The following is a 12541-nucleotide window of genomic DNA, read 5'->3' as shown; positions in this document are numbered from 1 at the left end:
CCATTATCTTTGCAGCAAGATCTCATATGTTCTGCATCTGGCACTCTGCGGTACCTTTTCAATACTAAAAGCACTGGGGTAAGAATAGAATAGGTCACCCCAATTTATCCATTTACCCTAGATTTCGGTCCAGGGACTTCAGTCTTCATGAGAGGCCCATCGTAATCAAACTCCACATCAATTTTGGCAGCGGCTTGGCTAATCCCTCGGTGCCCTGCAAGGAATGTGTGAGCCCGTTAAGTGCAGCTTAGCAGATTGTCTGCTACCTATTTAATCACACGCTACAGTAAAATCTGCATATTTCCAAAACCCCAATGTACGAAGAGCCTGAGAGAGGGAGACAAACCTGACACCATGCGCACTTTAAAAGAACAAAAGCTACCAGGCATATTCTTTTCCCTTCCCTAAACAGGTGGGAGCTCAGTATCTGTGGGGGATCTGTTCTCAGACCCCCCCCCCATGGATACTAAAATCCGCAGATAATGGAATCTGCCACTTGGACCCCTTTAAGCACCCCAGTGGCGACTGGAGTTGTGCTCCAGCCACCTCCAGTGGGCTTTCTGAAGGTTACAGAGGTAGCCACATCCGCCCCATAGCCTCTGCGGGCTTCAGAATGGCCATGAAGGGCGAAAAAAAGCAACTTCTAGTTTCCTGAGGGAAACCAGAAGTGACGTTTCGGCACATATAAGGTATTCTGAAACCTCGGGAACTAGAAGTCCAATTTTTTCAAGTTCTGGGGCCATCCTGAAGCCCAAAGAAGCTGTGGGTGGACATGCATGGCCTCTGTGAGCTTCACAAAGCCCTCTGGAGGTGACCGGAGCACAGTCACCTCCGGAAGGCTCAGGTTGGGCCAAGTCTGGCTCAGCATAGGTCTGGTGGACCAAGGGTCCAGGCTCACCAAAATAAACACAATTCTACTTTGGAGGTACCACACAGCAGGGATTCCAGCACAAAACACAGAACTGACCAGCAGAGCTGAACAAAGGAATCTGTACTCCTATTTTACAGGCCCTGAGAACTGCAGGAGTAGCACAAGATCAGGCATAGAGTTTGACTTGTTGCGCACCCAGAGAGGTACCAGTGGATCCTGATACACTTTCTACCCACCCCTGGTCTATAGGCTGTTCCTTTAAAAGATGGGGCTGTTCCTTTAAAAGATGTTCCAGCTATAGGAGAAAGCTGCTGTTCCTTTAAAAGATGGGGATTCCCATCTATAGACCCCTGGTCTATAGGCTGTTCCTTTAAAAGATGGGGCTGTTCCTTTAAAAGATGTTCCAGCTATAGGAGAAAGCTGCTGTTCCTTTAAAAGATGGGGATTCCCATCTATAGACCCCTGGTCTATAGGCTGTTCCTTTAAATGATGGGGCTGTTCCTTTAAAAGATGTTCCAGCTATAGGAGAAAGCTGCTGTTCCTTTAAAAGATGGGGATTCTGCCCTCTGCTGCTTCTGTTATCACCAGAGCATTGCGACCCAGTGATAACAGTCTTAGCGGGGGCAACAAGGGTCAAAGTGCAATGGACAGGGAGGGAGGATGAAGAACCAGCCAGTTTTTGGCTCCAGGATTCTGCCCCCAAGTCGCACAGAAATGCCTACACAAAACTCAAGCCCACCATTTTCCTCTTCTCTGCAATTCCACTCCTTTCCCTTTCAAATCCAGCATGGAAAAAATTCAGTTAAGGTGGGGAGGGGGAGGAATCAGAGGCAGGTGGTGGTCTCCCCCTGCTAATCTGCCTCCGGAGGCAACCACTTCTCCTTCTGGGTCCTTAAAATGAGTCAATCCCTCCCCCGCCCAGGAATTCATCAGTCAGCAAAAATCTAGTTTTCCAATGAACCTGATGCTCCAAATGTTCTCGGCAGCGATTAAGGGGTCCTTCCTGGCCGCGAGAGACGCAGACCCTGCCAACAGGGATCGCTTAGCAAGTAAACACAGCCCTTGCACAACCGCCTCGAAACTGAACCTTCTTTATAAGAAGGCGCGACGTAAACTGGAGAATCTCCCAAGGCTGAGCAAGCTGCAAAAACAGCTGGCTTGTATACAAGGATCCTTCCCACCCAACTCCCGCCAATCAGAGGAATTCAAAAATCAAAACGCAGGAAGGGAAGAGGTCAGATCCCGTAAAATCCAGCTTTGCCCGAAGGAGATGTTCCCGGCTATGCTGGCAGGTCTATAAACTCATTTGAAAAAAAAAAAAGTTACAGGAGCTCAAAGAGGGCAGCCTGTTCTGTGTATAGAATCCTGATCCTAGATAGAACCCAATCAATCATTCAGACTTGCACACAACACTGCAGAAGCCAAGTCTGCAGTCCTATATGTGCTCACCTGGGAGAAAGCCCCTTTTGAACACAATGGTACTTACTTCCAAGTAAACATACGCAAGACTGCACTGCAAGAGTTGTTGAAGAACAGAGCTTGTGACCCAGGGAAGGTTCCAACAATCCGTTCAAACCAGTGGTTCTCACACATTTAGCACCAGGACACAATTTTTAGAATGAGAATCTGTCAGGGCCCACCGGAAGTGATGTCATGGCCGGAAGTGACGTCATCAAGCAGGAACGTTTTTAACCATCCCAGGCTGCAATTCTACCCACACTTACCCAGGAGTAAGACCCAATGACTATCATAGTTAAAAGAATATACATAGCAGCTTGTTAAGAGTACAGGTCTGTCACATTTCCCCAAATGCAGACACATACCTGGGTAGCATCAAGTCTAATAGATTAAAAATAAAATATTGAAATGAATGGGGACCCACCTGAAGTGGGCTCACGACCAGGCTAGTGGGTACTGACCCACAGTTTGAGAAACACTGGTTTAAACAATTACCTGCCTTAGTAATTTTGCGGCCTGAATGATCAATTATAAGAACCCACAGATGTGTGAACCAGCCCCTGACATATGCCCTTCCTCCAAGAATTTCTGGGTGGTGTACATGGTTCATCCCTCGCTGTGTCCTCAGGAACCCTGTGAGGTAGGTGAGGCTGAGAGGAGAGAGAGAGAGAGAGAGAGAGAGAGAGAGACTGGGCCAAGGTAACCCAGGAAGCTTCATGGCTAAAGTGGGGATTGGAACCTGGATCTTCCAGGTCTAAGTCCAACTCCTGGTGCTTATTAACCTCTTTGTGAACTACGTTTTGTTGAAAAGCAGAAGGTACACATTTTTATAACAACAGGCTCACAACCCCCTCTTTTTTTTTAAGTTGCCAAGGACGTTTGAACAAATTTAAGATATTTTCAGGGTGCTGCATCCAAATAGGGCATCAATTTTGCCTGATTGACTCTCGTTTTGGGGGTATGACTTAGCCATGTCAATTCAAGCAGCTTCCTCGTGAGGAAGCTGGTGCCACAGCTTCCTCATGTGGAAGCTCCTTGGATCAGCATATAAGGTGACTATGCTATGCTCAAACTAGAGCTGATCGGGCAAAAAGGATGCCATTTTTTGAATTCAGCACCCCAAATACACCCAAGAATAGGTCTAATTTTTAAGACAACAAAATGTGTGCAGGCCTGTACAAATAATTAATAATTACGCAATAGTTCACTTGCTCAGTCATCAAGGCATCCAGCAGACAGACGTGCACCATGGGACGCAAATCAGGGGGACAGAAATCAAGCAGCATATATCTGTGTGGGTATCACTTAAGCACATAATAAATCAAGTGGTGTGTAAGCATTTGGGCCAAGCTTCAAGTGCGCACAGGGGAGAGGAAGAATGCCAGCCATGCAATGCCTTCTACCTTTCAGTTGTGGTGTTCTTGCACTCCAGCTTTGCATGAAAATGCTGCTAACACAATTGCAGGATATTCCTTGTGTTTCTGAACCTGTATTTCTCCTGCATGCAGTACAACCAGCTATAGCTTTTTCCCTACAGAAGGTAGGTGTGGGCAGAGATCCAACAAGGAAATTAAAAAGGGGAGGGGATGGACTGGAGGAGCAGAGAACAGGACGCTTTTCAAACACCGGCAAACATCAAGTGTTGCAGTGCCAAGCCTTTTGTGGTTCAGTACGGGCTGCCCGGCCCTCTGTGGAGGCGATGCAGTGAATAAACTGGCCAAGCGCCGCGGAACCGTGTTCCCCACTCCCCGCTGCAATATCGATCCGGTGTGTTCCAAAGCACCGCAACACGACAAAGCTGACTGGGCAATTCATTGCAACGGAGAAATCGATACTTAAAAGCGGGTGGTGTTTACAATTGAGTGTGGAGGAGAAAAGATTTCAACCCTGGAGATATGAAACCCTGTTCGATGGGCAGTATGTCTTTTCAAGTGCTCTGCCGCTGTGCTTCTCAAACTGTGGGTCCGGACCCACTAGGCGGGTCGCCAGCCCATTTCAGGTGGGTCCCCATTCATTTCAATATTTTATTTTTAATATACGAGACTGAATGCTACCCTGGTGTGTGACTGCATTTGGGGAAACGTGACAGATGTGTACTTTTAACAAGCTACTATGTATATTCTTTTAGCAATGATAGTAAATGGGATTTACTCCTGGTAAGTGTGGTTCCCCGGTGCTATAAACTGTGCTTCTGGCAAACTGGAACCACAGTTTCCGCCCCTGTCGGGAGCCTCAGAGAGGCTTCTGTGGGGTGCCAGTGGCTGGCGCCTGAGGCATTTGCCCCAGGGAGGTCTATGGCAGGCAAGCAACAGAGGCTGAGCGAGGGACTGGTCCAAGGTCACCCAGGAAGCTTCATGGCTGAGCAGGGATTTGAACCTAGATCTTCCAGGTCTCCCAAAACACCATACCATAAATAGGAGGGGGCAGCGACACGATTGCGGTTTATAAAATTATGCGTGGTGTGGAGAGAGTAGATAGAGATAAGTCATTCTATCTTTTTTCTTGCAATACTAGAACCAGCAGTAGTCCAGCAAAGCTGACTGGCAGGACATTTCGGAGAGACAAAAGACACTTCCTTATGCGACGCACACTTCAGCTATGGAACTGCCTGCCACAAGATGCGGGGATGGCCACTAGCTTAGATGGCTTTAGAAGGGGATTGGACAAGTTCATGGAGGTCAGGTCTATTGGTGGCTCCAGCAAGAGAGGGAGAGCAGTGTGCCCTTGTTTCCTGCTTGTGGGTTGCTCAGGGGCATCTGATGAGATACCGTGAGCAGTGAGATGCTAGAATCAATGGAACTCTGGTCTGTTCCCGCAGGGCTGTCTTCTTGTAGTCTCACAACAGTTTAAAACACATCCACAGACACACACAGGCACGCAAATAAATTACAGTGAAGACATTTTACCCGATAAGCTTCTGAGGAGCCCACAGGTTCCTCCAAGTATCATTTAAAAAACATTGACTTGGTCTGCAGAACCCCTCAAAAACATGCGCAAGGCCCATTACTTACCAGTTGCAAATAGCCTTGAGTTCTGTTGCAGAGAATACGTGAGGTGTCGGCTCAGTAGCATTAGTGCCATGTCGAATGCTTCTTTACTCGATAAAAATAAATCAAAACTCTTTTTCCCCCCCTGCTGAACACCTGGGAGAGAAACAGAGGGGAGGGGGGGGGGCAAAAAAAACACAAACAAAGTCATTCTCATGAGAAGATGAACTTGAATGCATTATTATTATTTTAACACCAAGTTCCTAGATCTCATGATCCAGCCTGCAAAATGAGTGAACAGGTTTGGATTCAAAGTAAGAAACCTTGCAGGTAGAGACACTGTTATAAGGGGTTTGGCCACCACACCTGCACGCATAAATTTAGAACAAAGATTTCCATCAAGGTATAACAGTTGTCTTGGCCCTCACTGCATGAAAGCCTGTTATATTGTGGAGTACAGTATATAGTACCTGTGTTGGCTTTCCTCACCTCAACAGATCCACAAAGTCTTCCTCTCTGCAAAAATGCTCTGGGACCCCAAAGCCCAAACCCATCATCTCCTACTTCTCTCCCTTTCATTCCACGAAACATTTTGGAAACCTAGTTCAGTGGTTCTCGCACATTTAGCACTGGGACCCACTTTTTTAGAATGAGAATCTGTTGGGGACCCACCAGATGTGATGTTATGGCCAGGAGTGACATCACTGAGCAGGAAAAATTTTTAACTATCCTAGGCTGCCATCCTACCCACACTTACCCAGGAGCAAGTCCCATTGACTATCATTGTAAAAAGAATTCACACAGTAGCTTGTTAAAAGTACAGGTCTGTCACATTTCCCCAAATGCAGTCACATACCAGGGTAGCATCGAGACTAATATATTCAAAATAAAATATTGAAATGAATGGGGACCCACCTGAAATGGGCTCGCGACCCACAGTTTGAGGAACACTGATCTAGTTAAAAATCTTTCCATTCCACTACTCTCTTTGGAGTTGCAAATGAAAGCAAAGCAGAATACTACCCCTATGGAAATACACACCACATATTCTATGAAAGCAACATGCTTTTGATCAACGCACTAACCCCAAAAGTTGTCATTTAAGCTGCATCATTATTTAAGTTTTGCTTAGCTGAAAAGGTTTACGCAGGTTTCAAGACTCTGGTGTGAGTTATTTGTCCAACCGAGGATGCATTCTTTTCCCATCCCACAGCCAAATCTCTTCCTCTGTCTTGCGCACAGAAATCTTGGCAGGCAACCTAGCTGGAAAAGCAGGTCCAATCCAGTCTGGTCGCCACTGGCAGCTATTCAACATTGTGCTGACCCACAGACCACGCAGGGGTCAACCCCTCCCATCACGACACTGCATCCAAGGATTCTTGCTTAACAGTGTTGCAAGTCTTGATGACTGAGGTCAGTTGCCCCAGATTGCATCACTTCTTAAGAACATGAAAGATTTCTTTGCTGGGTCAGACTGACTTTTCCAATCTCCAGCTGTAGCACGGTGGCTACTTCCCAGGAAGCTCAAAGCAAGGGCCTTCTCTTAGAAGCTGTTGGGGGATGGGTTCAACTGGAGGCCAAATCCTGGAGTAGGACAAGTTTCTTTTCCATCCACTGGGATCAAACAGGGAACCTTCCATCATTTCCTTGTCTAAGTACAGTGGGACCTTGGATGTTCCACAGATGTCAATTTCAGTGGATAATGAAATCCACAGGGAGGGTCTCAAGGACCTCCTGGATGTGACCAGATACCCAGTCATGTCCAGGAGGTCCTTGAGGCCCTTCAGTAGCAGAGGTCTGCACCTGCGTGGTGCCAAACCCATGGATAAAAAGGGGCCACTGTATAAGAAACAGCCTCATATGGAGACAAAATACTATTTAGGATTCTCTAAACGATGCAGTGGCAGATATTCTTTCCATTTTCCCAACAGCCCTCAAAGAAACAGTTGGTTTCCTGTGCATACTTTTGGATGCTCAATCTCAAAAAAAAATAACCCAGCGCTTGAAATGGACAACTACAATTGTCAAGAGTGTTGGAACGCCTTCACCATGGAGGAAAGGATAAATATCTGGGGATTTTCAATTTGGAAGAAAAAAAAAAATTAAGGTGGGACCAAAGATTATTCATGGTGTGGAGAAAAGCAGAGAGAGAACTTTTGTTTGCTATTAGAACCACGGAAAGGATATTTGATATCCTTTCCATGGAGGAAAGGATAAATATCTGGGGATTTTCAATTTGGAAGAAGAAGAAAAAATTAAGGTGGGACCAAAGATTATTCATGGTGTGGAGAAAAGCAGAGAGAGAACTTTTGTTTGATATTAGAACCAAGGGTGGTGCAGAGGAACTGATCAATGGGACATTCAGGACAGCTGGGAAAATATTTCTTTGCAAAATGTATAATTAATTTGTGCCCCAGGCTGACGATGGCCACTAATTTATAAGGCTTGATCAGGAGATCAGACAGATCCACGAAGGAGGAGGAGAAGGTAGATCAACCACACTGAATCCTGATGGCTGTACGGAGCCTCCAGGTTCAGACTGAAGGACACAAAGTTTGCTGGTGGCCAACCGTAGGAGAAAACCTTCCGTGGCCTGCTTGGGGGCTTCCTGGGGGCATATAGCTGAGGCATATATGGGAAGAGTGATGTTGAACTGAATGGACTCCCCATCTGCAGGACTGAAGTTCTTGATAAAAGGAATTCCAGACGGTTTCTACTGCAGGAGCTTGAGAAACAATCATTTATGAGCTGACTGAGATTATGTTTTTACTGAGAAAGTACTGTATAACTCTGTAATTATTTGTAATCTTGCCTATCACTGGACTAAATATTATTATTTGTAATCTTGGAATTCAGTGTTTCTCAAACCGTGGGTCAGGACATACTAGGTGGGTCGCGAGCCCATTTCAGGTGGGTCCCCATTCATTTCAGTATTTTATTTTTAATATATTAGACTTGATGCTACCATAGCATGTAACTGCATTTGGGAAATGATACATATCTGTATTTTTAATAGGCTACTACAGTCAAAGATGCTTACTCCTGGGTAAGTATGGGTAGGATTGCAGCCTAGGATTGTGAAAAATTTTCCTGCTTGATGATGTCACTTCTGGTCATGACAACACTACCAGTGGGTCCTGACAGATTCTCACTCCAAAAAGTGGGTCCCGGTGCTAAAAGTGTGAGAACCACTGCTTTAGGGCACAATCAGGTCTACTCAGAAGTAAGTCCTAAGAACATAAGAACAGCCCCACTGGATCAGGCCATAGGCCCATCTAGTCCAGCTTCCTGTATCTCACAGCGGCCCACCAAATGCCCCAGGGAGCGCACCAGATAACAAGAGACCTGCAAGGCTTCCTGGGAATTGTAGTTAACATAAGAACAGCCCCATTGGATCAGGCCATAGGCCCATCTAGTCCAGCTTCCTGTATCTCACAGCGGCCCACCAAATGCCCCAGGGAGCACACCAGATAACAAGAGACCTCATCCTGGTGCCCTCCCTTGCATCTGGCGTTCTGACATAGCCCATTTGTAAAATCAGGAGGTTGTGCATACACATCATGGCTTGTACCCCATAATGGATTTTTCCTCCATGGGGCTTACGCTCATGAAAATGTGGTTAGGATTGCAGCCTTAGTAAAATTACGGAACTTTTTCATCTACCAGACATTTCTGCCAATATACTTTGCATTTTAGACTTGATTTAATACTTTGTCACATGTAATAAAAATGGATGCTCGATACTTAAAAAAAAAAAGAAGCCTTTTTTTTTAAGGTTATTAAAAGGGGATTTAAGGCTATTTAAGGGGATTTCAGAAAACTTACATTAGTTGGCTGAAAATTTGGGCCAAATGGACACATACACAATCCACAGCACAACAACACCTTCCTGTATTCTGATACAACCTTCCTGGTAAGAAAGATTAAACTGTGGTCCCAAACAGGAGATAAAATTAATAGAAACGTACACTTGCGTGCATGCTCATCTCACTTGTGCGAGCGCGCATGGAACATGTGCTGCAAACCTGCAGGAACCAAATCTGAATGGTTGTGGGTTTTTGTTTTGGTTACTCACCCCACCCCAGAATATGCAGCAGCTCTGTGTCCCTAACATGTTTCCATGGCACCCATGACAGGGCTGGGATCTGAGCGGCCAGAACGAACCAATGAGGGGGAAGTGATGGGGACTTTTGAGCCATAAATCAACCCAGCAGCGATTCAGGCGAGCTATTACACAGTTGCTGTAGCAACCAATTGTACAAAAAAAAGCATCAAAGATGCATATAATTATTAGACACAAGACAGCAACTGAACTCAGTTGAGGAACCAGCACACCGCAGGTGATGGAAGAGCTCAGGATCCCTTCTGGGTAAACCAGAAAGAACTGGCATTCTGTAGGAAATTAATGGGAAATCAAGAAAATGGGGGTGGGGGGAGATTGCATTCTCTGTCATTGCCTTTTCTATGGTCCAGGAAGGAAATTACTTAGCCAAGACTAAAATGAGTCTGTTGCAACTAACAGAGCATCAGAAGACTTGCCCCTGAAGCTGACTTGGTGACTTTGGGTCAGTTATTCTCTGCTTTATCAGTCTGCTTATCCCCTTCCCCTGGGGGCTGGGGATAAGAATAGGCCCTCGGTTTGGCTGTACTTGTCATAAGAGGCGACTAAACAGCCACTGGATAGATGGGACTCGTTAGCCCGGGAAGGCAGCTCATCGGAGAGAAGGAAAACTCTGATCCCAAACCTCCACTGTCTTGTGGCTACATCCAGTTATGGAAAAGGCTTCAGGAGTCAACCTCGATGCAAAATCCGGAGCTGGAGTCCCTGAGGCAGTTCGTGGCTGGACACAGACACGTTCTGGCAACTCCTGCGACGCCGCTGGAACCACCGTATTGGCTTCTGCCTTTCCATTGGACCATTTCAGCAACGTGGAGAGGGGGGATTTGCTGCATGGGTAACAGTCTATCCTCCATATCTACTTTACCCAGGCTTCGCGCACTGGAGAGGACACTCTGTTCCAGAACACTATTCAGAGCGCGATACCATAGTCTTCCGAGACTGAAGGATGCCAACACCAGTATCAGTCAAAACAATCAATGGGATCAATGCTCCCTCCCTGACAATCCCCTGGGCTCCTTCAAAGCCGGCATGGGGCACTGGCATGATTTTTGTGGCATGTCTTTACATGCCAGTGGAGGACACAGCAACAATCTGCTAATAATGGTCCAGCTGGGATTGGGAGAACTGGCACCCTGACACTCTATTTCTGCCCCAGTACTCGTGGCTGGTTGGTTTGAAACAATCACCAAGATAGTCCAGGAGGATACCATGGTTGATGGTGCTGAATGCGGCTGAGAGGGCCAGGGTAATCAATAGGGTGGTGCTCCCTCTGTCTCCAAGCATGGGTCAACCTACCAGGAGGACCAAGGAAGCTTCACCCCAAAACCAAGCTGGAAGCCCTGACTGGAATGGATCTGAACAGGAGAAGTTGACTTTAAAAGGTGCTTTCAATGGCAGGCTGGGGGAGGCCAGGCCACTGTGAGTTCGGAGAGCGTGTGAGAAGAAGGGCTTATCCACTCTTCCAGCAATACGTACTACTGCCTGCTGGGTATTTTGCTATGGGGTGCTTGGATCTCTTTCAGAAACGCGGAGCTTCCGCTCAAGCACAGCAGATCACCGTTTCTCCCCAAGAAAATACTCATCTCTGCATTACCACCAGGACCCACGTCAGGATGTGGGCAAATGTCCAAGGCCCAGTGCGCCAACAGTGCCTGCCACTGACAATATGGACCTCCCCTTATTGCCGCTTTTCTCAGCACCTTTTAATCCCTTCTCCATTGCACTCAATGTAGTGGTGCCACTTGGCACCGTGGGGGCATTAAAACCGAGGCAGCGGCAACACGAGGTCCCACTTCAGTGACTTGCTGCTGCTGCTCCTCTCCCCTAATAAGCCTCTTGGGGGGGGGGGTGACCCTAACATAGAAGGGACCCCACAGAGGGCACTGTGCTCACAGCTCCTCCAAACCCGCACCTCGCACTCTAAGTGTACTCCCCCCACTTTCCCAAGCAGTGAAAAGTTCCAGGGATTGTGTGGCAGAATTCAGTTTGGCTGAAAAGGAACCAGAACTCATAAATGCCTTTATAATATTATGGGTTTTTTTTTCTGCTTAGATATCAGACTCCCCCAAACTGGCAGCAAGACTCCTGATCTGGCATTAGATATCCAAACAGACAGCAAGGAGCTGCAGGCTGCTTAAGAACATAAGAACAGCCCCACTGGATCAGGCCATAGGCCCATCTAGTCCAGCTTCCTGTATCTCACAGCGGCCCACCAAATGCCCCAGGGAGCACACCAGATAACAAGAGACCTGCAAGGCTTCCTGGGAATTGTAGTTAAGAACATAAGAACAGCCACGCTGGATCAGGCCATAGGCCCATCTAGTCCAGCTTCCTGTATCTCACAGCGGCCCACCAAATGCCCCAGGGAGCACACCAGATAACAAGAGACCTCATCCTGGAGCCCTCCCTTGCATCTGGCATTCTGACATAACCCATTTCTAAAATCAGGAGGTTGCACATACACATCATGGCTTGTACCCCATAATGGATTTTTCCTCCAAAAACTTGTCCAATCCCCTTTTAAAGGCGTCCAGGCTAGACGCCATCACCACATCCTGTGGCAAGGAGTTCCACAGACCGACCACACGCTGACCACATGCTTCCAGTCCAGTTAGCTTGGGCTCAAAAACTACCAGTCTGTATCTCTCTCTCTCAATTTATAACTATGAAGAATGTTTCTTTGTATGGGAAGCTAGCCCCTTCCCAAGGCTGGAGAGGGATTCTAGCATTTTCAGAGCCAATTTGCTGGGATCAAGACACGTCAAGACCATTATTCGTTTTGACTGACGCAGAGTTTACGAAGCAAGCAGAGAAAAAAATAAACCACTAACATGGTGAACTGGGTTCTTAGCCTTCCTTAGGTACCCCAGTGCAGGATTTTGATCCTTATACCAAAACCTAGCTGGGCAAGCAGGTGATCCTTGTCATTCCATCCTACACACTAGGCAAGTGCCCAGTCCAAATGTGCAAAGTAGAGGTGGTTGACCTTGCTTTCCATCACTTGAGGGTGTTAATCAGGTTTTCACTGCAATCCTACCCACACTGACCTGAGAGTAAGCACCATTGGGCTATCATGGGATTTACTTCTGAGCAGACATGCATAGG

General features: G+C 46.9%; 1 protein-coding gene across 2 annotated transcripts in view; it reads right to left on the bottom strand.

The window, feature by feature from the left end:
- Positions 1–12541, bottom strand: part of ABAT (4-aminobutyrate aminotransferase) — a 51040-nt gene that overhangs the window by 21158 nt on the left and 17341 nt on the right. The window contains exons 2-3 of one of the 2 annotated variants that reach the window (XM_066640436.1): positions 5341–5472; positions 117–214 (exon numbers count right to left, since the gene is read on the bottom strand). In XM_066640436.1, coding sequence (XP_066496533.1) covers positions 117–214; positions 5341–5410 — 168 coding nt within the window. In that variant the 5' untranslated portion in view covers positions 5411–5472. The remainder of the gene's footprint in view (positions 1–116; positions 215–5340; positions 5473–12541) is intronic. The other variant, XM_066640437.1, reaches the window with a different exon arrangement.

The sequence above is a fragment of the Tiliqua scincoides genome, chromosome 13 (genome assembly GCF_035046505.1).
Source record: "Tiliqua scincoides isolate rTilSci1 chromosome 13, rTilSci1.hap2, whole genome shotgun sequence".
Classification (NCBI taxonomy): Eukaryota; Metazoa; Chordata; class Lepidosauria; order Squamata; family Scincidae; genus Tiliqua; species Tiliqua scincoides.
Note: the sequence above shows the minus strand (reverse complement) of the source record. Positions and strands in the feature narration are given on the sequence as shown.